Source organism: Symphalangus syndactylus, chromosome 11, assembly GCF_028878055.3.
Source record: "Symphalangus syndactylus isolate Jambi chromosome 11, NHGRI_mSymSyn1-v2.1_pri, whole genome shotgun sequence".
NCBI lineage: Eukaryota > Metazoa > Chordata > Mammalia > Primates > Hylobatidae > Symphalangus > Symphalangus syndactylus.
This window is the reverse complement of record NC_072433.2, coordinates 49010384-49035376: the sequence shown is the minus strand read 5'-3', so window position 1 is coordinate 49035376 and position 24993 is coordinate 49010384. Positions and strand designations below refer to the sequence as shown.

The 24993-nt window shown below is 43.9% G+C and overlaps 1 protein-coding gene across 7 annotated transcripts in view; it reads right to left on the bottom strand.

The window, feature by feature from the left end:
- Positions 1–24993, bottom strand: part of LOC129493420 (protein FAM153B-like) — a 32527-nt gene that overhangs the window by 2347 nt on the left and 5187 nt on the right. Inside the window, exons 2-11 of one of the 7 annotated variants that reach the window (XM_063612759.1) lie at positions 14090–14148; positions 13408–13432; positions 11308–11378; positions 10829–10859; positions 8814–8884; positions 8334–8358; positions 3755–3791; positions 3107–3335; positions 1000–1649; positions 47–128 (exon numbers count right to left, since the gene is read on the bottom strand). In XM_063612759.1, the coding sequence (XP_063468829.1) occupies positions 3119–3335; positions 3755–3791; positions 8334–8358; positions 8814–8884; positions 10829–10859; positions 11308–11378; positions 13408–13432; positions 14090–14148 (536 nt within the window). In that variant the 3' untranslated portion in view covers positions 47–128; positions 1000–1649; positions 3107–3118. Of the gene's footprint in view, positions 1–46; positions 3336–3754; positions 3792–8070; positions 8359–8813; positions 8885–10828; positions 10860–11307; positions 11379–13407; positions 13433–14089; positions 14149–24993 lie in introns of those variants that run through there. The other 6 variants (XM_063612761.1, XM_063612757.1, XM_063612758.1 and 3 more) reach the window with 6 other exon arrangements.

Genomic DNA, 24993 nt, shown 5'->3' with positions numbered 1-24993 from the left:
AAGCAAAATAATGATAATAAGAAAGGGCCATGATGTTGGTATTTACCGGGTAGTACTTGGAAGATGGCAAAAAGAGCAGTGAGGAAAACGTGGAGTCTCATCGTTAAACAGCTGAGGTTCTTGAAGACCTGATGGGAAGAAACAAGAAGATCAAGTCAGATGGCTGAGGTTCTGTCAGAGGGACTTGCAGTGATGTGAAGATTATACAGAGATCAACATCTCACTACTCCAAGATCCTGCTCCTCCATGACAGCAGTGACCACCTCTCCTGCTCCCTAATCCCCAGCTGACACTTGCCCTGGTTTTCCTCAACACGTGGGTATGATGCTGTCCTCTGACCACCTCATAGGAGAATGGTGTAAAGGTGAGGTAGAGGCCTGTGGGCAAGTAGTGGGGCCAAGAGTCAAGCTGTCATTACAATAGAACAAGGAGGGTCCTTCACAAGTGAGGAAAGTAATTGGAAAAGATTTTGAGGCAAGTCGGCTAGATGTTTCAGACTTCTTAAAAGGATAATCCAATATAGCAGTTGGTTAGTTACAACCTCCCTAGAGAATCTTCATTAAAGGAAGAAATAATTAGTTTAAAGTTAATGGAAAAATAAACCCAGGTCAGCCCTAGAATTTGAATGTTATAATTTGCTTGTACTTAAACACACTATTCTTCTAATTTTAAAAAATAACACTTACATATTACAAAATTCCAAATAATAGAGAAATGTAAAAAAAAAAAATGAAGGTAGAAAACCCCCATAGCTTCTCCCTTCAACTATAACCACCATTTACCATTCAAAGCACTTTAATTCATTCCCTTTGCAAATAAATATGCCCAGGCTAGTCTTAAACTTCTGGGATCCAGCAATCCTCCTGCCTTTGTCTTCCAAACTGCTGAGATTACAGGCAGTAGCCACTGCACCAGGCCATTAACACTTATATATGTAAAATACATACAGAATATAAACCACTACAAAACGTAAAAACAGTCCATCTTGATGTAACTTACCGTACTATGGATTTGTTTTAAAAATGAGGTAAAGGTCATTAAGAAAATGAAAGCATGAAAGAAGTCTTTTAAAATTACAAAAACTCAAAACTGAGTAAACAAAACTTTGGAAGGAATGAAAACAATTGGAAAACAACTTCAGGAAAAAAATGTAAAATAGAAACAACACAAGAACAATTTGTGCCCTCTAAAAAACAGAGGTTAAAATCAGGAAAAAAATTTTTTTTTTTGAGATGAAGTCTCACTCTGTCGCCAGGCTGGAGTGTAGTGGCACGATCTCGGCTCACTGCAACCTCTGCCTCCCAGGTTCAAGCGATTCTCCTGCCTCAGCTTCCCGAGTACCTGAAACTACAAGCGTGCGCCACCATGCGTAGCTAATTTTTGTAGTTTTAGTAGAGACGGGGTTTCACCTTGTTGGCCAGGCTGGTCTCCAACTCCTGACCTCACGTGATCCACCGGCCTCTGCCTCCCAAAGTGCTGGGATTACAGGCATGAGCCACCATGCCCAGCCAGGGAAATATTTAAAAACAAATTAAGCAAAGATTATAAAAGTTTTTGGAGTAACACAGTTCCCAAAACGATCACGATCCACATCAATCTGAGCCATGTTGACATCCCCACATCAGGGCCCTTCCTGGTGTTCGAGGAATCTGCAACACAGACAGAGGTGCAAGGGTCACTGGGGAGGCATAGAGGTGGAGGGAGGAAGGGCTCCATGGGGTCGTGCAGGTCTCGGAGAGGTCCTTGGGTCCTGGAAGGTGACCTTGGGCCCCTGAGCTCCTGAAAGTCAGGTCTACTCAGATGTCAAGGCACTGAGCCCTGTGTGCTGCTCTTTGCTGAGGGGTTATCTGTCCACAGAGAGTGTCTGTAAGTGTCATGGAGGAAGAACTGAACCTGGGTGCTCACACAGGCACCTTCTGGGGGCTGGTTCCCTGGACAGCAAAACAGACACAGAGAAATGGGGGAATTTCAAGGATTCCAGGATCAACAGGCAGAGTCCCATGCTCCTGGGCCCTAAGAGGAGCACGCATGCTCATAACACAGGGTGGGGGTGGTGACCCTGCCTTGCCACCCAGATCCTCTGTGCCTTCCAGACAGAAGAGCTGCACGTTGAATATGCATAGCTTCCTGGAGCACGTCATTGTTATTGCCTAATAAGACCTGGTCTTTCTAGCATCCCCACTGGACCTGTCTTTGCATTGTAATTTTTCAAATTATGCTTTGGTAAGATATAAATTTCTCATGTTCAGATATTCTAGCATAAAAGGGTTACAGAAGACATACATTTGAAAGAGTGAAAAACAGTGTATACGTACACACACACACACACACATTCATATGTGTACCTTATTTCAAGATCGAAAAATATATTTAAAAAACAGAGGCTCCCTAAATCAGGCCCTCAACCCCTCCTAAGTGAGCATCATCCTGAAATGTCTTCAGGGGTTTGTTTTGTTGGCATTTGGCACAGATACAGAACCACTGATGCCCAAGCCAGTGCTCTCCACATACAGAAACCTCCAACCTCATCTTGAAAAATGGGGCCATGAGGCCATCCCAGACCCCCACAGAGGCTGAAGGACCCCTGGGACTGGAGGCCCCCAGACCCCCACAGAGGCTGAAGGACCCCGGGGACTGGACACATTTCTGTGCTTCTTGGATCCTGCCATGTCCTCTGCTTGATGCCAGGACCGACTGAGTGCTCACTGGCCTGCAATACTGGGCCGAGTGGGCTGCTTGCTTGTGTGACAAGGAACCAGGGGTGTCTCCATCCCTCTCACACCTTTCCCAGGAGGCCTGAACTGGGGGGGATTCATGTCAACCCTAGTGTCTCCTCAGGATGAACTAGTGATGCTCCCTGTTGGCCTCAAGAGGCTGGGTGGACGGAGCTAGGTCCCCCCAAATGAGATGTTGGTGAGCTGAAGTGTCACTGCAGACAGATAACAGAGTGCACAGCCCTTGGAATCCAGCACATGGTGGTCTACCCAGCACCTCAGTGTCTCCCTCACTAAGCAGTCTGTGGAGGGTTCAGCCCAGCAGGCTCAGGGGCTGCTATGGATTGGGTGTCTGTTTCCTGGAGGATGTTCTCAGGGCATCGTTCACTTACCTTCAGAGGTCTCTAAAATAAACTAAAAATGTCCCAACAGTTCAGGGCATTCTTCCTAGGCTTCCTGGTTTTCATGATGGGACAACAAGAAAGTGAGTGTAGCCATGAAGAACATGGGCACGTGTCTGCTTCCCTCATCATTCTGCCCGCTGCACACTCACACTTCTTCTTCCACTTTTGTCTTTTCTGTTGCTTCTTCCGCAGGTGCAGAGGAAGGACTTGCTGACATCTGTGAGAAAGAGAACAACTGTGCATGTCCAGAGATGCCAGTGCAGGAAAAGTCCTATCTGTTAAGGGGGTGCCCAGAGCAGACCCAGATGTCACGGGGGGTCTCTCCAGCGGGGTGGGGTCCAGCTCTTCTGGCCCCAGCCCAGCCCCCTCCCTGGACCCTGAAGGGTTGTTCAGCAAGATTCAAAGCTGCAACCTGGGGGCCAGTAAACAGGGCAATGACAAGGCAGTGGGCAGGAGGGCTGGAGAGGGATTTTATCGACACTGAAGACCCGAGGACCTCAACTGTGGGATGAGACCAGGTCCTTCAGGAGAACAATCACAAAAGAGGGAAAGAGGAAAAGGACCAGAGCTAAAAAAGGAGCTCATGAGTCAGAAAGAGGATAAAAAAGAGAGAGCATATAAGAGGAGATCAATTACTGCTGGTGGCTGCCTGTAATGGTGGAGTCTTCCAATTCTGTGAAGCAAGCATCAGAGTGTCCGGAGGAGCAGCAGTGATGGGGTGGCCATAAGAAGGAAAGGGGAGAGTTACAGTCGAGAGAACCACTAAGACCCTGCTGTTCCAGGGCTGTGGAGCCACCCCAGAGCCTCTGATGTGCTCATTTCTGGAGCCTTCTCCACAGCCTGTATCATTTATCATTTCTTCTGTGCTATGAGGGAGGGACCGCTGACTTCCCACATACTTTCTCAGCCCTCACATTCCATAACTGAGCCAAGGGAGGGGAAGCCATGTCTTCTGTTCCTCCAAGAGTCAGCCACCCTTTTCACAACGTTGTGCATGACGTGGAATTCCCTCCCTCCTCCTCCTGTAGGGCCTGCTTCTGTTTCCTCATGAATCCCATTTCCTTTCTCTCTGTGGACCTCCACTGGTCCTACTGTTTTCCAAAAGAAAAACATCGGAAAGAAGGTCAAGGCTGCACTGCCAGGGCCTCCAACCAACCCACGGATCGCACCCTGTGTCGGCAGCACCTCCCACAGGCCTGGAGTTGTGTTGGGGCCTGTGGGAGGCAATGATGGCCGATGTCACAGATACAGTGACTGTTCTATGCCTGGAATGACCTTAGAGACTTGGGAAATATTCAGCCCTCAAAAGAATCCCACTAGCTTCTGAATATTTGGAAACAATGGAACAGAATTCAAGGTAAAGCCCCTTGTCCCAGTTGCCTTAATCTGCAGGTGAGGCCAGCAGTTGTCAGCACAGAAATGACGAGGCCCTCTCAGGGTTTGCCTGAGCTGTGGGAAGACCAAGAGGGAGGGCACCTGGCAGTCCTGACACAGAGAACAAGCTGGGCCTGACTGGAGTGTGGGGACAAGTACGAGGCTGCTGTGCCAGAGAGGAGGGTGTGACAAGACAAATGACCCCTGTGCTAGCTGCCCAGAGGCTCTGCCCTGGGCCCAGTGGATTCTAGGGACCAGGCTACAGGGAGGGTGAGAGCCACTGCCTACAGCAACACAGCAGCCCCTCCACATATATCCCCTAGGATTCCTGCCAGCCACAGAGGGCCTTAAGCAACAGCTGGACTTGAGCCTCTCCAACGAAAGCCGATTTAGGTTTCATTCAAAGCCCAAGGATTTGGGACTGGATGGGACTGGGTGAGGAGTGGAGGCCAAAAATGTGCTCAATCATGTGTTCTTCCCTCAGGACTTCAGGATGCTGGGGCACACGCAGCAATCCCACAGGAAGGATTCCCCATGTCATCCAACCCAGGGTGCACCCTTAGAGCAGGAGCAGATGGTGAGGACAGGACAGGAAGGTGCTGTTGCAGGTCCTGAGAGTGTAGAGAAAGACAGTGGGCTCCTTTCACCTCCTGGCACATGTATGAAGGACTTTGTCTTCTGGATCACGTAGCACTCGTAAGGGGCTGTGTCCCACCACACACTCAACTTTACACCTCCATACTCATCTTGTGATCTCTATTCACAAAAAATGCTACCTCATCAAAACCCAGGGCTCTGGTGTTTGCTGTGGCAAAGGCAAGAATGATCTGGTCCTCTGCAAAATGTAATCTTTAAACACCACAGCAAGAAATGATGGTGACAAACACAACTCGCACAAAAGCCATGAGAACACAACTCTTACAACTTTCTCATTAAGATACAAAAAAAAAAAAAAAAAAGAAAGAAAAAAAAAAGAAAAAGAAACCCAGGTCAGACTTCTATACCTGTTTCCTTTTATATTTAGTCACTTCACTGATCCCATCCTAGGCTCCAAAATAAGTGTAACGCAATCCCCAAGAATCCTCTCTCACTGGTCAACCCTGGAGTGTTGGTCCCTACCTGACCAGCCTATTTCCTCCTGGATGGATCCAGAGGTGGAGCCCATGTAGAGCGACACAAACATCAGCACGACTGCTCTGTCCACTGTGATTCTCCCTGGAACTCAGGGGCCTTTATGAAGGTACTGCTTGTGAGCCTTCAGGTGAGACAGAGGACCTGAAATAATCCCTTTCAACTGTTCACTGACACTGGCTCATAGCATCTCTTACCTCCAATCTGAGAACCTGAGATTCCAGCCTTGATGCACATGCACTGAGTTAGGTGGTTGCAGTGAACAGAACCTGGGCCAGACTCACAGAAGCTGCTTCCCAGGTGATTCTGGGAGAATGGAGATGCTCTCTTAAGAGTAGACATTTGGCAACTGGGAACTTCTAGCATGGCTCTTGTGAGGAGGTTTTGAATTTTTTCATTTATTTAAATATGAATGGGCACATATGCCACTGAGGACCACATTGGAATGCACAGGCAGGTCTAAACCCAAAGATGAGGAAGATGTGACTCTCCCCCCTGGTGATTCCTGGCAGAGTGGCTTGCTGCTCTGATCTGATCATTCATGGATGGGTACTTCAGGGTCACAGGAACAAGCTCCAGGCCCCCTGTGAAGTGCAGGGATGCCACAACTAAAATAAAAATGCCTGGTCCAGCAAAGGAGGACTCATAAACAGAAAAAGAGCATCTTCTGCAAGGAGAAAAGCTGAACCAATGTAGCCAGAGTAGAGATGAGGGGGACTCTTCATTGACTTCAGGAGTTCACCCTATTCTCCTGTGACCCTGGATCAGAATTCACTCAAGTTTCTAGATTACCATGAGAAAAAACAGATTGAAGGAGATGAGCAGGAAGCCTTTTCACACTGGCGCTGGAAATCAGCAAAGGGGTTGGAAGCATTGGAATATTACTGGGGCCCAAGATGGGCTGCCAAGGGCTGAGCTCTGGGATGACAAGGAATTAGGAGGACATAGTCCTTGCCCTCCCAGTGGCCAGCCATGGCCAGGATTCATCAACACATAAGTAAAACAAAACAGAGTTTGAGACTAATAATTCCAAGATATCTCCGAGAAACAGGAAAAGTGATGTCTTATAGGTCACATGGGAGAGTTGCAAGGACCACCTGGACTCTGGAGCAGCCCCTTTCCCTTTGCTGAGTTCACCTTGCACTGAAGCAGGATCCCTTCTCACCTCCCTTGAAACTGGTGTGGGGCAGCTATCCTGCCTGAAAGCTGACACTCCTTCCAGTCACACAGGACTCTGGGCCAAATCACACTTGGCCAACAGCAACTACACAAGGACCAGCTGTCAGGTGACTCCCAGAAGCAGATGAAAAATAAGAACTGATCTCTGTCCCAGCCAGAGAGACTAGGCCTGGGAAATACTTTCTATCTGGCTTGACCCTGAAGTCCATCCCTGATGGTCATGTCCTCTCTGGGCCAAATTGGATGTTTCAGGAACTCACTTCTGTTCTCTGTCTCTCATTAATTTCTGATGGTGCCATTGCCATCAACATACAGGAAACAGAGAAGACAAGAGACAAGAAAGTAGCTTCTCTCTTCAGGCTCTTAGGAAGATGGACAGACAGTGCTAAAGCCAGCTATGAAGTTGGAGCTCGACTCATTCTCCCTCAGTTGTAATATGAACATCCCGGCCACGCCCAGGTGATGATGTAGAACTGACTCTGCTGATGTTGCACCTTGGCTTCCCCCTGTGGCTTTGCTGCCCTCGTGCCTTCCTTCTGCTCCTCCAAATCATGTTTCTTTTCAGGCCCAGGCCAAGGCTGTAGCCTGCTCTCTCTCTCATAGAGCCCACTGGACAGCTATCTGTGAATTCTTAGAGCCCCAAAGCTGGTAATGCTGATTTGTGCCTTTAATCATACACAGCAGAGGGCCCCAAATACCACAAAAAAACTGTATTCTAGAGATTAAAGATGACTGGGGGAAATGGCCTATGAGGAGATAGTTTCTGAGGTTAATAACGGGCATTTTAAAATCACATCAGCCTCATTGTTTTAAAATGTGGGATAAGTATTGACACCTACAGAGCAATCAAATTCAATTCATATACAATATATTTCCACCAAACACATGCTCCCAAAAGAAACTCAATCCAGAATTTGGCTAATTTTATTTTCACATAACCTTAAGCCAACCACCTTGACTTGTTTTTTGCAAAGGCCTTCAGGAGCAAACAAAAACTTTTGTCAACAGTAGGTTCAATGGGAACTTCATGGAGCCTCTGCTGTAAAACAGCCACATTTGTCTTTCTCCACCTCATAATGCATGAGTCACCCTCTATCCTCCTAGGAAGGCAAGTGCTTGCCCTGCCACTAACACCCTAGGGTAAACCCTTTGGTTATCTTTTCATGTTGCTGTGTTTCCTGAGCAAAGAAGACAGAAACCAGAACTAGGCTGTGTGATAGAGGCTGAGCCTCTACATGACCTTGACATTACGTATTTTGGACACTTACCACATGAATTCAAAAAGACATGCAGCAACTCAATGTGCACAACCTCACCCCACCTTCAGAGAATGCAGTTGCTCCCAGGGACTGCAGAATGTGACCATGATGCTTTATCTGGAACAACCATTTCTCCCATCACAGCCTACATCCTCATTCATGAGAGGAAGCTCCACTCAGGCTGCCTGTCTATAGGAAGGCCAGTGAGACAATGCCACATTCCTCATCATCTGGATTACTCATCAGTATGAGAGGGGTTCCCCAATATGTACCCTTTTGTATAACTCCTGAGGATTTCTGTAATGACAGAAAAGAAATTGCCATGAGTATCAGACCATGCTGTGTCCTGTGTGCACAGAACTTTTCTTCACTTAGTGACATTAGAAAACAAGATGGAAACCCGTGTTCAAAGGAACCCAAAAGAACAGAACAAATCGACTCATACTAAAGAAACAAATTTTTCTCAGAGGGTGTTTCCTCTCAAGTCCATGTTGGTTGGCAAATAAGTGATTTTGCTCCAAAGAGAACAAAATTGGTAAGGCTCACTGCCACACAATGTGTGACTGATGCTGTCATTTTCTCCCACTGTCTTAAATCAAGCCTCAGTGGGGACAGACTCTCACTTACAATTCTCCCCAAGGACATTGTGTAACTAAGATATATATTGTCAGATTCTCATATCTTAATTTAATCCAGATAAGATAAAGCTAAGAAAGCGACAGTTTTTCTCAGACAAATCCAGGTGGCCTGACCTTCACATCCTCTGGGTCCTTCTCCTCTCCATTGTAACCAGACAGCTCCTGTAGTAGATCCTTCGTCAGAACTAGGAGGATACAGAGTGACTGTCAGCACCTTGGTGTTGGTGCTCCTGAACAATTCAGTAACATTGCTTGAGGTGGGTGTGGGAGGAGGGTAGCAGGCACAGGAGAGATGCAGGGAAGAAAGGGAATCAGGGCCCTTGGCTTTCTAGCTCCAGGCCAACTCATAAACATGAAATAGTCAATCTCAAACAGGGCCCTTCCTGCAGTGCAGGCTGTGTGTCCCTGGCAGCCTCTTAGGGCTCCTCTGTCCTAATCTGACCTGATCTAACTTGCCCTCTTATTGATCCCCACCAAAGTCATTTCCTCCTCAGAATCCATAGGTACTGCTGCTCTGTATGTCATCCCTTCTAGAAGATTTTGTACTGAATAAGAAGCAACCTTTCTTTTTTTTTTTTTTTTTTTTTTTTTTGAGTCAGAGTCTGGCTCTGTCCCCCAGGCTGGAGTGCAGTGGCACCATCTCGGCTCACTGCAAGCTCCGCCTCCCGGGTTCACACCATTCTCCTGCCTCAGCCTCCCGAGTAGCTGGGACTACAGGCGCCCGCCACCACGCCCTGCTAATTTTTTTGTATTTTTAGTAGAGACAGGGTTTCACTATGTTGGCCAGGATGGTCTCGAACTCCTGACCTCGTGATCCGCCCACCTCGGCCTCCCAAAGTGCTAGGATTACAGGCTTGAGCCACCGCGCCCGGCCGCAACCTTTCTTAAAATAGGAGATTTAATTATTGCCAAAAGATTTCATTAACAAACTTTTTGTTATAAGGAAATTAAACCAAGATTTGAAAATACTCAATTATCCTACCATTTAAAGATGACTCCTACTTAGCACGTGATATTTATTCTTCCACTTTTCCTTTTCAACACAATGTGTGTGCACCATGGAGTTCACTGCTCCTCATGCTCACACTGACTCCAACACAGAGACAGTCTGGCATGGGGAGCAGTGAGTGGGGGCAGGGGGTGGATACTGGCCCTCTCCAGCTGAGGTATGCAGGAGATTCCAGCAGGGAAAATGGGTGCCAGGCTAACACCCAAGTTGATCCTTGAGATTTTCCCGGATGCTATGTCTAGGGATTGGGTTCCACAGAATTTCTAAGACTTGCTGTGATTATCTCACTAAATACAACAGAATATGCCATTGATTACTGTCTGCTTTTGAACAGGAGCTGAGGAATAACTTCACCACTGTAGACCAAAAGCTTGAGGACTTTGTGTTTTACATTAATGATCACACTAAAGCCCACTGTGCAATGTACCTACTCAAACAAACCCTGGGTTAGCTGACCATTGAGACCATCCAATAATGATAGTGTTTGGGATCTGAATAGGTTTTCATTCTTCCACATGCACACAGAAGTGCTGGAATAACTTGGCCTAGCAAAAATTATACTAGGGCTTTGTGACAAATTCAGGGTAGTAGCCCATGACATTCACCTTCTACTCATTCGTGAGGTCACATGTGCCTCTTCCATTTAAAATTCATCTCTACACTGTGTCCATCTGAGGACTGGGAATATTAAACTTATCTTCAGGTACAGCTGTGGTGGAGGATGAATGGGTCCATCTATGCAAATTGTGCAGTGGTGATGGAATTTTTCTTGCACATTGATCCTCATGTTGTGCTTTGAACATGGGAGTATGTTTTCTGGGGAAATGCGCACACACTCCCAAAGACACCCACAATCATTCCATATAGACTCTCTCCTCTGTCCCTCCCAACCCTGATGTACCACCCCACCTTACATGACACTGTTGCTTCCAGGGATGACAGTACCATGGTTAGAGTTGTTTACTGGACTCAGTATTTTTTTAAACCAAACTTCCCAAATCTCATTTCTGGGAGGAAGCTCAAACTAGAGTGGCTCTTGAGCAAAAGCAGGCAAAACAGTGTCATCTTTGCAACACTAAGATTTTGAACCTAAACAAAGAGATGATCCCAGAATACTTACTCTTTTCCAGTGTGGCTGGGTCCCCGTGTATCTAGAGAAAAAAAACAAAACAAAACAAAACACTATGAGGGTCAGACCAGGCTGTGTCCTGTGTGCACAGGTCTTTTGTTCACTTGTTGATGTTAAAAACAGATGGTAAATAGTGGTTGAGACAATGGCCCTGATATCTAGAACACATTCCTGGAAAGGCATAAGAGTTTTGTGCAGGATTTTCAATTGTCTTTGTTTGACAATTCCAAATACTTCTCATAAGAAGGCATTTATCTTGAGGAAAATGCCTGCTGACACATGGTCTGTAAATGTGGATGCCATCTGAAACAATTTTTTAGTTGATAATGAAATCTGACATTTGCCCACCAAGAAATTCTGTCAGTCACCTATAGTGTACATGGTAAGATGTATACATCTTAATTCAATTGTAACAGAGAGAAACCAAGAGAAATAAAATTTCCATTTCAGAGGAAAAAACATGACTTTACCATGTGAACACTTGTGGCTTCCTCAGAGGATGTTTGTCCTGGCATAGCCTCCTCCCGGTCTCCCAGGTCACCTAGGAAACGGAGTCATTATAAGCACATGAGCTCCACCGAGTGAATCCCTCAGGTGACCTTGGAGCTGTGGACATGGGGCTGGCTTGTGTGGATAGGTGTGTGGAAAGGTGTGTTCACAGCACAGACTCAGCTGCTGCCGGTCCACCCTCCATGGTGCTGAGGGAAGGCAAATGGTGAAGGAAGGCATCAGGAAGGCCACAGAAGACAGAGTCTTGGTCCTGTAGCTAAGGCAACCTCTTTTACATGAAATAACCCGTCTCAAACAGGGCACACCACACAGGGTTTCCCTGTAGCATCTCATGGTTCCTCCTTCCTAATCTGACTTGAGCTAACTTGCTCTCCCTTCTTGATCCCCTTGAGGTCATTTCCTCCCCAGGATCCACATGTCCTGCTGCTATGTTTTTCGTTTCTCCTAGAACTTTTTTTTTTTTTTTTTTGAGATAGAGTTTTGCTCTTCTTGCCCAGGCTGGAGTGTAATGGTGTGATCTCGGCTCATCGCAACCTCCACTTCCCAGATTCAAGCAATTCCCTTGCCTCAGCCTCTTGAGTAGCTGGGATTACAGGCATGTGCCCCCACACCTAGATAATTTTGTATTTTTAATAGAGACTGGGTTTCTCCATGTTGGTCAGGCTGGTCTTGAACTCCTGACCTCAGGTGATCTGCCCTCCTTGGCCTCCCAAAGTGCTGGGATTACAGGCGTGAACCACCGTGCCTGGCCACAACTTGTACGATACAAAAAGCTACCTTTCTTCAAAGAGGAGATTTAATTCTAGCCAAAATATTCTATGTATTCATTAACCTTCTGTTTTAAAGAAGACTAAACCAAGACTTGAAAATACTCAATTATCCTACCATTTAAAGACGACCCCTACTTGGCCTGTGATGTTTGTCCTTCTGCTCTTTCTTTTAACACAGTGTGTGTGTGTCATGGGGCCCGCTGTTGCTCATACTCACACTGGCTCCAGGACTGGGACAGCCCTTCATGGGTGGCAGCAGGTGGGGGCGCTGACCCTCTGTTACCCAGCTGTGCAGAAGATTCCAGCAGAGGAGATGGGCACCAGGCTAAGAGCCAATTGGCTCCTTGAGATCTTGTTGGGTGCCGTGTCTCGGGTATGTGTGCTACTGAATTGGAGCATTTCTAACGTTTGTGGTGACGATCTCATTAAATACAATAGAATATATCTCTGAATGTTCTCTGCCCTTGACCAGGGGCTGACGAATACCCCATCACTTAAAACCAAAGGCCTGGCAGCTCCCTCTGTGTGTTTCATATTAATGACCACACCAAAGTCCACTGTACAATGAACCTACTCAAACTCTGGGTCAGCTGACCATTGAGACCATTCTATTGTGGTATACAGTGCTGGAGATCTTTATAGGCCAACATACTTCCACAAATACACAGAGACGCTAAGGACTCTTTGACATGGTGACAAGTTACACCAGGGCCATGTGATAACTTCAGACTAGTAGCCCACAGCATCACCCTTCCACCCATTCCTGAGTTCATCTATGCCATTTCCACTTAGGAGAACAAAAGCCTGAAAAATTCATCTCTACCTCATCTCCATGTGAGGACTGGGCATATCAAACTTAACCTTCAGCTACAGCTGTGGTGAGGAATGAATGGGTTGATATTTGGAAAACGCAGTGGTGATGAAATGTTGTTTTTAGAATATCAATCTTTGTGTTGTGCTTTGCATATGGGAACATATTTTCTGGCAAAAAGCACACAAACTCGCAGAGACATTCACAATCACTCCACATTGACTCATTCCTCCATACCTCCCAACCCTGATGCACAGGACCCTCTTCTATCCAAATGACACTGTTCCTTCCAGGCACTAGAGTCAAGAGTCACATTTCTTGACTGGGTTCTTCACTTTTCAAGGCAAAAGTGCTTGAACCACATTTCTGGCAGGAAGTTCAAACCAGAGTGGCTTTCCAGAAAAAATGAGGCAAGAAAGTGTCACCTTTGTCAACACTAGAATTTTTCCTCAGCATAGGGGTGATCCCAGAATACATACTGTTTGTCTCTGTGGCTTTGTCTACCTGCATTTAGAGAAAAACAAAACACTGTAAGAGTCAGACCATGCTGTGTCCTGTGTGCACAGGTTTCTTTCTCTCTCTCTCTCTCTCTCTTTCTTTGCTGGAATCTCGCTCTGTCACAGAGTCACGATCTTGGCTTACTGCAACATCCGCCTCCTAGGCTCAAGTGATCCTGCTCCCTCTGCCTCCCTAGTAGCTGAGATCACAGTTGCCTGTCAGCATGCCCACCTGATTTTTATATTGTTAGTAGAGATGGGGTTTCACCATACATATCTTTACTTGGTGACGTTAGAAAAGCAGATGGAGAAAGTGGTTGAGGCAATGGTCCCAAAATAAAGCCTAGAAGACATTTCTGGAAAGGCACGAGGTTTTTATGCAAGACTTCCAAGATTGTTTCGGTTGTATAGTCACAATGTTATAAGAAGAAAGCTTTTCCCCTAAAAAAATTCTTTCTGCCATACAGTTCGTAACTGAAGGTGTCATCTAAGAATGTCATCTGAGATCATTTCTTACCTGGTAATGAACCCTCACATTTTCCCACCAAAAAATTCTGTAAGTCATCTATAATGTACATGGTAAGATTTTCATATCTCAACTCAAATAAAATAAAAAAGAACCAAGAGCAACAAAATTTCCATCTTAGAAACATAAAGAACTTACCATGTGAACACCTGGGACATCCTTAGATGAAGTTTCCTGTGCCAGGTCCTCATCTTGATCTAGGAAACACAGAGTAACTGTCAGCATGTTGGTTCCACTGAAGGAATCCCTTAGGCAAACTTGGGTGCTGGGGGCAGGGGGCTGACATGTGTAAAGGAGGTGGGTTAAGGGCAGAAACTTGGCTGCCACTGGGACACCATCCTGGGTGATGAGGGAAGGCAAATGAGACCATCAGGAAAGCCACAGATGTTAGGGCCTGGTTCTGCTGCTAAGCCACCCTCACCACTGCAAAACAGGCAGAGTTCACACAGGGCAGCATACAAATGCACAGCTGATTTTATGACAGTGTCCCATCACCCCCTTGTGCATTTTGAGGCCTGGCAAATTTCCTTTTTTTGTTGTTGAAATGTTATAATGTCATTTATCTTTCTTGGATCTACATATGCTCCTCCTGCACTTATCATCCATTTTATTGGCTTTAAAATCAATACTGTGGCCAAAATACATCGTATTTATTATTTTAATAATCAAGTGCACACTTCAGGGGCATCAGTGCCATTCACAATTCTGTGCAGTAAACTAAACATAATCCAAATCCAGATGTCTTACTTTCCACCTTAGGAAACTAGACAAAAAAAGTGTAGTGAATTGTAAACCAGGCAATCCCCCTCCCCCAAAATATAACAATATTTGCAGAAATCAATGTAATACAAATAATAAAGAAACTCAACAAAACCAAAAGCTGCTTCTTAGAAAAGATCAATAGAATTGGTAAACCTCCAGCCAGGCTAATCACAAAGAAAAGAAACAATGTACAAATAATATGAATAGAAGAGGAATTATCCCTGCTGATCCCGTGAACATTAAGAAAATAATAAAGAATACTTTCAACAAATGTATGCCTGCAATTCTTTAAGTGCAGGAGTGAAAGTTTATTGAAAAGTTTTAGAGTAAGAATGACAGGAAGCAAAGTAGCCTTTGACAAAAACCAAGCAGGCAACTTGTGAGGTTCAAGTGTCTATGCCCACAAATTTCCTAGCTTAGATGAAATGGACAAATGCCTTCAAAGGGAGAAACTACCATAACCACCCAAAGGTGAGATAGATAATCTGAGTAGGCCTCTATCATTATAGAATTTAATCAGTAAGTAATAACTTTAAAAAAACATGCCCAGATAATTGTAATGCTGAAATCTGCCTAAAATAATGGAAAATATAGTCTTACCAGCAAGTGATCAAATTTCTACATATTTACCCGCTAAATTTAAAAATTATGTTCATCTTAAAATCTGCACAAGAATATGGGCAGCTTTATTCATAATTACCCAAACTGGAAGCAGCTGAGATAGTCTTCAGGAGGTGAGTGAACCAACTAACACTGTTCCATGAAACCAATGGGCTACTGTTCACTGATAAGAATTATTAAGCTGTTAAGCTTCAAAACGATACAAAAGATCTCACATGTATATTGCTAAGTAAAATAAGTTAGTCATAAGTAGCTACACACTTTATGATTCCAACTCTATAAAATTCTGGAAAAGGAAAGCTATAGAGGCAGTAAAATCATCCACGGTTTTCAGAAATCCTCAGAAAAGGAGAGGAATTAGTAGGTGCAGCTCAGGTCATGTTTAGGATGTGAAATTATTCCGTCAGGGTGACAAAGGACATGGTCAGTTTGTCAAAACCCATAGACTGCACAACACAGAGTGAACCTTGATGCTAACCCTAGACTTCTGTCCATAAGAATGTATCACTATTGGCTCAGTCACTGATGTCACTTAAGTCAGCTTAAGGAGATTTTGGGCTGAGACAATGGGGTTTTCTAGATATACAATCATGTCATCTGCAAACAGGGACAATTTGACTTCCTCTTTTCCTAATTGAATACCCTTTATTTCCTTCTCCTGCCTGATTGTCCTGGCCAGAACTTCCAACACTATGTTGAATAGGAGTGGTGAGAGAGGGCATCCCTGCCTTGTGCCAGTTTTCAAAGGGAATGCTCCCAGTTTTGGCCCATTCAGTATGATATCGGCTGTGGGTTTGTCATAGATAGCTCTTATTATTTTGAGATATGTCCCATCAATACCTAATTTATTGAGAGTTTTTAGCATGAAGGGTTGTTGAATTTTGTCAAAGGCCTTTTCTGCATCTATTGAGATAATCATGTGGTTTTTGTCTTTGGTTCTGTTTATACGCTGGATTACATTTATTGATTTGTGTATGTTGAACCAGCCTTGCATCCCAGGGATGAAGCCCACTTGATCATGGTGGATAAGCTTTTTGACGTGCTGCTGGATCCGGTTTGCCAGTATTTTATTGAGGATTTTTGCATCAATGTTCATCAAGGATATTGATCTGAAATTCTCTTTGTTGATTGTGTCTCTGCCAGGATTTGGTATCAGAATGATGCTGGCCTGATAAAATGTGTTAGGGAGGATTCCCACTTTTTCTATCGATTGGAATAGTTTCAGAAGGAATGGTACCAGTTCCTCCTTGTACCTCTGTTAGAATTTGGCTGTGAATCCATCTGGTCCTGGACTCTTTTTGGATGGTAAGCTATTGATTATTGCCACAATTTCAGAGCCTGTTATTGGTCTATCCAGCTATTCAACTTCTTCCTGGTTTAGTCTTGGGAGGGTGTATTTGTCGAGGAATTTATCCATTTCTTCTAGATTTTCTAGTTTATTTGCGTAGAGGTGTTTGTAGTATTCTCTGATGGTAGATTGTATTTCTGTGGGATCGGTGGTGATATCCCCTTTATCATTTTTTATTGCATCTATTTGATTCTTCTCTCTTTTATTCTTTATTAGTCTTGCTAGCGGTCTATCAATTTTGTTGATATTTTCAAAAAACCAGCTCCTGGATTCACTAATTTTTTGAAGGGATTTTGTGTCTCTATTTCCTTCAGTTCTGCTCTGATTTTAGTTATTTCTCGCCGTCTGCTAGCTTTTGAATGTGTTTGCTCTTGCTTTTCTAGTTCTTTTAATTGTGATGTTAGAGTGTCAATTTTGGATCTTTCCTGCTTTCTCTTGTGGGCATTTAGTGCTATACGTTTCCCTCTACACACTGCTTTGAATGTGTCCCAGAGATTCTGGTATGTTGTGTCTTTGTTCTCATTGGTTTTAAAGAACATCTTTATTTCTGCCTTCATTTCGTTATGTACCCAGTAGTCATTCAGGAGCAGGTTGTTCAGTTTCCATGTAGTTGAGCTGTTTTGAGTGACTTTCTTAATCCTGAGTTCTAGGTTGATTGCACTGTGGTCTGAGAGACAGTTTGTTATAATTTCTGTTCTTTTACATTTGCTGAGGGGAGCTTTACTTCCAACTATGTGGTCAATTTTGGAATAGGTGTGGCGTGGTGCTGAAAAAAATGTATATTCTGTTGATTTGGGGTGGAGAGTTCTGTAGATGTCTATTAGGTCCGCTTGGTGCAGAGCTGAGTTCAATTCCTGGGTGTCCTTGTTAACTTTCTGTCTCGTTGATCTGTCTAATGTTGACAGTGGGGTGTTAAAATCTCCCATTATTATTGTGTGAGAGCCTAAGTCTCTTCATAGGTCACTCAGGACTTGCTTTATGAATCTGGGTGCTCCTGTTTTGGGTGCATATATATTCAGGATAGTTAGCTCTTCTTGTTGAATTGATCCCTTTACCATTATATAATGGCCTTCTTTGTCTCTTTTGATCTTTGTTGGTTAAAAGTCTATTTATCAGAGACTAGGATTGCAACCCCTGCCCTTTTTTGTTTTCCATTGCTTGGTAGATCTTCCTCCATCCCTTTATTTTGAGTCTATGTGTGTCTCTGCATGTGAGATGGCCTTCCTGAATACAGCACACTGATGGGTCTTGAATCCTTATCCAATTTGCCAGTCTGTGTCTTTTAATTGGAGCATTTAGTCCATTTACATTGAAAGTTCATATTGTTATCTGTGAATTTGATCCTGTCATTATGATGTTAGCTGGTTATTTTGCTCGTTAGTTGATGCAGTTTCTTCCTAGCCTCGATGGTCTTTACAATTTGGCATGTTTTTGCAGTGGCTGGTACCGATTGTTCCTTTCCATGTTTAGTGCTTCCTTCAGGAGCTCTTTTACGGCAGGCCTGGTGGTGACAAAGTCTCTCAGCATTTGCTTGTCTGTAAAGGATTTTATTTCTCCTTCACTTATGAAGCTTAGTTTTCCTGGATATGAAATCCTGGGTTGAAAATTCTTTTCTTTAAAAATGTTGAATATTGGCCCCCACTCTCTTCTTGCTTGTAGAGTTTCTGCTGAGAGATCAGCTGTTAGTCTGATGGGCTTCCCTTTGTGGGTAACCCGACCTTTCTCTCTAGTCACCCTTAATATTTTTTCCTTCATTTCAACTTTGGTGAAACTGACAATTACGTGTCTTGGAGTTGCTCTTCTCGAGGAGTATCTTTGTGGTGTTCTCTGTATTTCCTGACTCTGAATGTTGGCTTGCCTTGCTAATTGGGAAAGCTTTCCTGGATAATATCTTGCAGAGTGTTTTCCAACTTGGTTCCATTCTCCTGGTCACTTTCAGATACACCAAACAGACGTAGGTTTGGTCTTTTCACATAGTCCCATATTTCTTGGAGGATTTGTTCATTTCTTTTTATTCTTTTTTCTCTAAACTTCCCTTCTTGCTTCATTTCATTCATTTCATCTTCCATCGCTGATACCCTTTCTTCCAGTTGATCGCATCGGCTACTGAGGCTTCTGTATTCTTCACGTAGTTCTCGAAACTTGGCTTTCAGCTCCATCAGCTCCTTTAAGCACTTCTCTGCATTGGTTATTTTAGTTATACTTTTGTCTAACTTTTTTCCAAAGTTTTTAACTTCTTTGCCATTGGTTTGAATTTCCTCTTGTAGCTCAGAGTAGTTTGATCTTCTGAAACCTTCTTCTCTCAACTTGTCAAAGTCATTCTCTGTCCAGTTTTGTTCCGTTGCTGGTGAGGAACTGCGTTCCTTTGGAGGAGGAGAGACGCTCTGCTTTTTAGAGTTTCCAGTTTTTCTGCTCTGTTTTCTCCCCATCTTTGTAGTTTTTTCTACTTTTGGTCTTTGATGATGGTAATGTACAGATGGGTTTTTGGTGTGGATGTCCTTTCTGTTTGTTAGTTTTCCTTCTAACCGACAGGACCCTCAGCTGCAGGTCTGTTGGAGTTTGCTAGAGGTCCACTCCAGACCCTGTCTGCCTGGGTGTCAGCAGCGGTGGCTGCAGAAGAGCAGATTTTCGTGAACCGCAAATTCAGCTGTCTGATCATTCCTCTGGAAGTTTTGTCTCAGAGGAGTACCCAGCCAAGTGAGGTGTCAGTCTGTCCCTACTGGGGGGTGCCTCCCAGTTAGGCTGCTCAGGGGTCAGGGACCCACTTTAGGAGGTAGTCTGCCCGTTCTCAGATCTCCAGCTGTGTGCTGGGAGTACCACTCTTCTCTGCACAGCTGTCAGACAGGGACATTTAAGTCTGCAGAGGTTACTGCTGACTTTTTGTTTGTCTGTGCCCTGCCCCCAGAGGTGGAGCCTGCAGAGGCAGGCAGGCCTCCTTGAGCTGTGGTGGGCTCCACCCAGTTTGAGCTTCCTGGCTGCTTTGTTTATTTAAGCAAGCCTGGGCAATGGCGGGCACCCCTCCCCCAGCCTCACTGCCTCCTTGCAGTTTGATCTGTCTGCTGTGGTAGCAATAAGTGAGACTCCGTGGGCGTAGGACCCTCCAAGCCAGGTGTGGGACACAATTTCCTGGTGTGCTGTTTTCCAAGCCCATTGGAAAAGCGCAGCATTAGGGTGGGAGTGACCCGATTTTCCAGGTGCCGTCTGTCACCCATTTCTTTGACTAGGAAAGGGAACTCCCTGACCCCTTGTGCTTCCGGAGTGAGTTAATGCCTTGCCCTGCTTCGGCTCGGCTTGTGCGCGGTGCACTAAACCGACTGTCCTGCACCCACTGTTTGGCACTCCCTAGTGAGATGAACCCGGTACCTCAGATGGAAATGCAGAAATCTCCGGTCTTCTGTGTTGCTCACGCTGGGAGCTGTAGACCGGAGCTGTTCCTATTCGGCCATCTTGGCTCCACCCCCGCGCCCCCCCGCAGGTGATTTTCATGTTGCATTCCAAGTTCAAAGAAGCAGCTTCAATCCTGCTGGGGCTTCTCCCACCTTTTTCCCTGCCCCAGTAGATAGCACTTGAGAGCAGTGGGATGTAGATAGGTTCTTTGCCATGCAGTTCCTCTGTGTATCTTCATATTTGCAACTATGTTCTGTGGTACAGGTCTGCTCATGAGTCTTGAGAGACTCACTTCCAATCACTGGCACTATGCCCATTATTATTACTATCATTATCATTATTGTCATTGTTGTTAGGTGTTTCAAGCTGTGGGGCTTCCTCAGGGAGATGTCTTCTGGAAAAATACCTTTACCATAACAGCCCTGTGGAAGGAGGTGTGCCTAGGGCCCACACCAGCCTGTGAACCTGTGTGAATCTGGCCTCTCAGTTTCTGAAGAGTGTGGGCTCCTCCCCCTTTCAACTGCCAAGCACAGATCCCAGCTTGGCACTCCTGAACCACAGGCCACAGCACTGGAGTGCTAGGACTTGCTCATGACTCCCTCTTCCTGATGCTTATGGCCAGGTTCCAGGTGTGGTGAGGGATCTGAGGGATTTCTGGGCTGCCAGAATGCATTCAGGTGGAGCAAAGCATCCAGGTGGGGTAGCAGAAACTACAATGTATACATGCTTCTCCCACGAAGCCAGGCAGGGGCCATGTAAGAGGCTGGTGGACAGGCATGCCTACAGGACAGACAGGTCCCAGTCCTGCGGGTAAGCAGGCCTTGCTTTCTCCCTGCAGTTTAGCTGGGGCCAAAGCCTCTGAGAGGGATGGGCAGCCCCGGAGGTGGGACTTTATGGTTGAGCTCCACCAGACCTGCTACTTTTAGACTATGCTAAAAAGTCCTGGCTCTGTGCCTGCTACAGCTCCATCTCCATCTACTCTCCAGGGAGATCTCCTTGCCAACTGACATGTCCATGGGGGTGTGGAGCTTCCTGCAGCCAGGATCCCAATGGTCTGCAGCGAGAGCGAGCAGTCTCCCAGTCCCTTTACTCACTTCTTCCCCAGCTGCCACTCAGGGCCAAAAAGCAGTCATAGCGTTCAGGCATCCCATAAGGGCACCCCAGCTTCCTTGCTCTTCAGTCTTAGAAAATGCATCTTTTCTCCATCCACACTATGCATTTTCTCTCAAAATATCTATTCAAACTGTGTTGATGTAGTCAAAATTGTGGTCTTTCTCTTTGGGAGCAGCACTTCCTGGCTGCATCCAGTAAGCCATCTTGGAAACTCTCTTAAAAGTACTAATGTGGCAATTTCTCCTGAAATTATCTAAAATGCAATGCAATCCCAGTCAAAAGCCCAATAACTTTTTTTAAATGGAAACAGAAACTAACATTCTAAAATTCATGTGAAATCTCAAGGAACCAAGAATAGTCAAAACAATCGCAAAAAAAAGAGGTAAAAATATTCAAAGCTCTAATTTCATAATGAGAAATTTCCTAACATCAAAAGTTACTCACAGTCATGTTACTCAAAACAGTGTGGTACTGGGATAGAGACTACAAACAAATGAAATAAAATAGAGCCCAGAAAGGTATCCTAACATATATGATAAAATAGTTTAACAAGTTGCCAGGGTTATTCAGTGGGAAAAGAAAGTCTTCAGAAAAAAAAAAAATTGCTTGGAAAAGTAGATATTCACATAATGAAGTACACAATTGGACTTATACCTTACACTGTATACAAAATGAAATCGAAATGCATCGAAAACCTAAAAGAAAAACTTAAACCTGAACAACTATTAAAAGAAAAGATAGGGCAAAATATTCATACCATTAGATGTGGGAATAATTTCTTGCATAGGACGCAAGCTCAGTCAACAACAAAATAGATACATGACTTCATCAATAGTGAATTTGTCTCTCAGAGGACACTATCAATAGGGTAACAGGACAACTCTGAATAACAGAACATACTCCATAACAATACTCTAATAATACATCTGGCAAGGTATTAATATAGGGAAAATATGAAGAAAAAAGGTTTGAAAAACTTCAACACTCTTCATGATAAAAACATTAAATAAACTGGAAATAGAAAAGATATTGTAAGACATCTATAAAAACCCCACAGCTAACATTTTAAAAGAGAAAATGCTTTCTCCCTAAGATCAGAAATAAGACAAAGATGTCTGTTCTCACGACTTCTATAGGAAATTAGGCAAGAACATAAAAGTATTAGTATTTTAAAGCAAATACCCACATAGCACCCAGGCATAAATACAAAAGCAGACTTTTCACTGCACATAAAGGTGGATACACGCAGACAAAGACACACAAGCTTGCTAACTGTCAGAGTTGGCAGCTGAAAGACACAAATAAATGCTCAGAGAGACACCCAGTTTAGACCTCTGCTCTCTTTACCATACTCTCCTCCCACATTAGCAGTAACCACTATCTTACACATTGTTTATTTTACCTGTATTATATATTTATTCTTTCCTAGAATATCAGCTTCAAGTGGGCAGAATTATTTGTTTTGTTTTAGTCACTACAGCACCTCCTGGAACATCTGCTACACAGGGCAAGATTAATACATAATAAATCACTGGGCTCAAATTCACACAACTATAGACAGTGCTATTCCATGAACCTCATCATAAGCCCACATAAACTTGATTTGCACAAAATGAGTTTTTCTTTTTTTTTTTTTTTTTTTTTCTTTTGAGACGGAGTCTCGCTCTGTCACCCAGGATGGAGTGCAGTGGCGCGATCTTGGCTCACTGCAAGCTCCGCCTCCCGGGTTCATGCCATTCTCCTGCTTCAGCCTCCCCTAGTAGCTGGGACTACAGGCGCCCGCCACCACGCCCGGCTAATTTTTGGTTTTTTTAGTAGAGACGGGGTTTCCCCGTGGTCTCGATCTCCTGACCTCATGATCCGCCCGCCTCGGCCTCCCAAAGTGCTGAGATTACAAGCGTGAGCCACCGCGCCCGGCCAAAATGAGTTTTTCTTAACTCGATCCTATGTGGCAGGGTGGTGTCTTCTGAACTCCAAACAAATTCCTAAAGGTTAGCTTACTCAAATGAATTGAAAATGTAAGTCCACACAAAAACCTGCACAAAAAAGTTTACAGCAGTATTAATTGTAGTTTTCACAACTTGGAAGCAACCAAGATCATGTATTCACTAAGGTCAGAGGTACAAAATTATTATACAAAAATCAATTCTACTTCTATACACTTGCAATGAAATATCTAATAATGCAGTTGAGGCAAAAACAAATCCATTTACAATGGCAATTAAATAATAAATACGTAGAAATTAATTTTTAAAAATGTGAATGAAACTTGCAATCTGAAAACTACAAACCTTACTGAAAGAGGTTGAAGATCTAAATAAATGAGAAACCATTCTATGTTAATGAATCAGTAGGTTTAATATATTATGATGACAATAACTCCCCAAACAGTCTACATCTAGTACAATTAGATTCAGTACAATTAGAATTCAAGGTGACTACCATGTAAAAACTGAAGCATTGATGCTGAAATTCATATAAAATTAAAAGGGACTAAGAATATTCAAAAATCTTTGAAAACATGCCAAATAAGAGGACTCACAAATTACAATTTCAAAATTTGCCTCAAAGCAACATTAATCAAGATGGTGTAGTAACGACACAAGGAAAGTCATTTAGATCAATGAAATACAACTGAGAGCCCAGAAAGAGTAAAATCAGCAAAATGGCAAGAATGTACAGCTCCAAACACCTGCTCCTCCACAGAAACAGGGAAAAACAAGCAGAACTGTCAGAAACAATGTTGTAAAACTTGTTGAAAACCATCGAGTTTTACAGCAACCGTGTAAATACAAAATCAAGAAAAACAATGAAGAACAGGAGAAAAGCCTTGTGGACTTTTTACGTGTCCTTGCCCAAATCCTTCCCTTACTTGATGCCAGTCTTAAAAACAACATCCTGAGTTGCCAGTATGGGCCTCTGCTCAGTGGTTCCAGAGGGAAAAGAGGAGGTCTTACTTGCAAAGTATTGTGTTGTTACATTAAAATCTGTATTAGGGCTATCCAAAGGTCTGAAACAAGGCCCTCTTTTTCCTCTAAGTCAGAAAAAAATCAGTTTAAAAAATTGGCAGGAGTCACTTGGGAGTATTTTAAGGAAACTGAAAGCCAGAAGCCTCCTGGAGAATAGATTACAGATGACACATACAATAGGTCACATAAAGCCAAGAATAAAAAGCCAGCGTGAGTTTTTTTTTGTTTTACAAATTAGGCTATTGAAAAGCACCCAGGTATACTGGCAAATTGACAAAGCACTCTGTGCATAACCACGAAAAACACATTTTCTTAAAGACCCAAGAAGACCCTCTTTTTCAGCTCTGGCTGAACTTCAGGCTCAGCTCAGCAGAAAGTGAAGACTGAAGCAGAGTTTTCAACAGTCTGCCTATGTGTTAAAGGAATGCTCCAGCCTAGAGCCATCCACGAAAGCTGGAAGAATCCGTCAGTTTGTCTTTGTCTCAGTTTTGTCATATAGACCTTTGTGACACATAGATCTATATGCAATGAAAACTACAAATTTCTAATGAAAGAACCACAAAAGATCACAAAAGATCTTAATAAATAGAAAGACATTTAATGTCCATGAACATAAAACCTCAATATTGTCAAGATGTAATTTCTCCCCAATTTGAGTTATAGATTCAGCACAAGCCCAACTAAAATTCTAACAAGTCATGGTGTTGCTAACAGAAAATTAATTATAAGAGTTATATGAAAAGCCAAAAGACAGAATGGTCAACACAAAAAAAGAATTAATATCGGCACTACCTCATATTAAGACTTTCCATAAAGCTACAGTAATCAAGATAATGTGATAT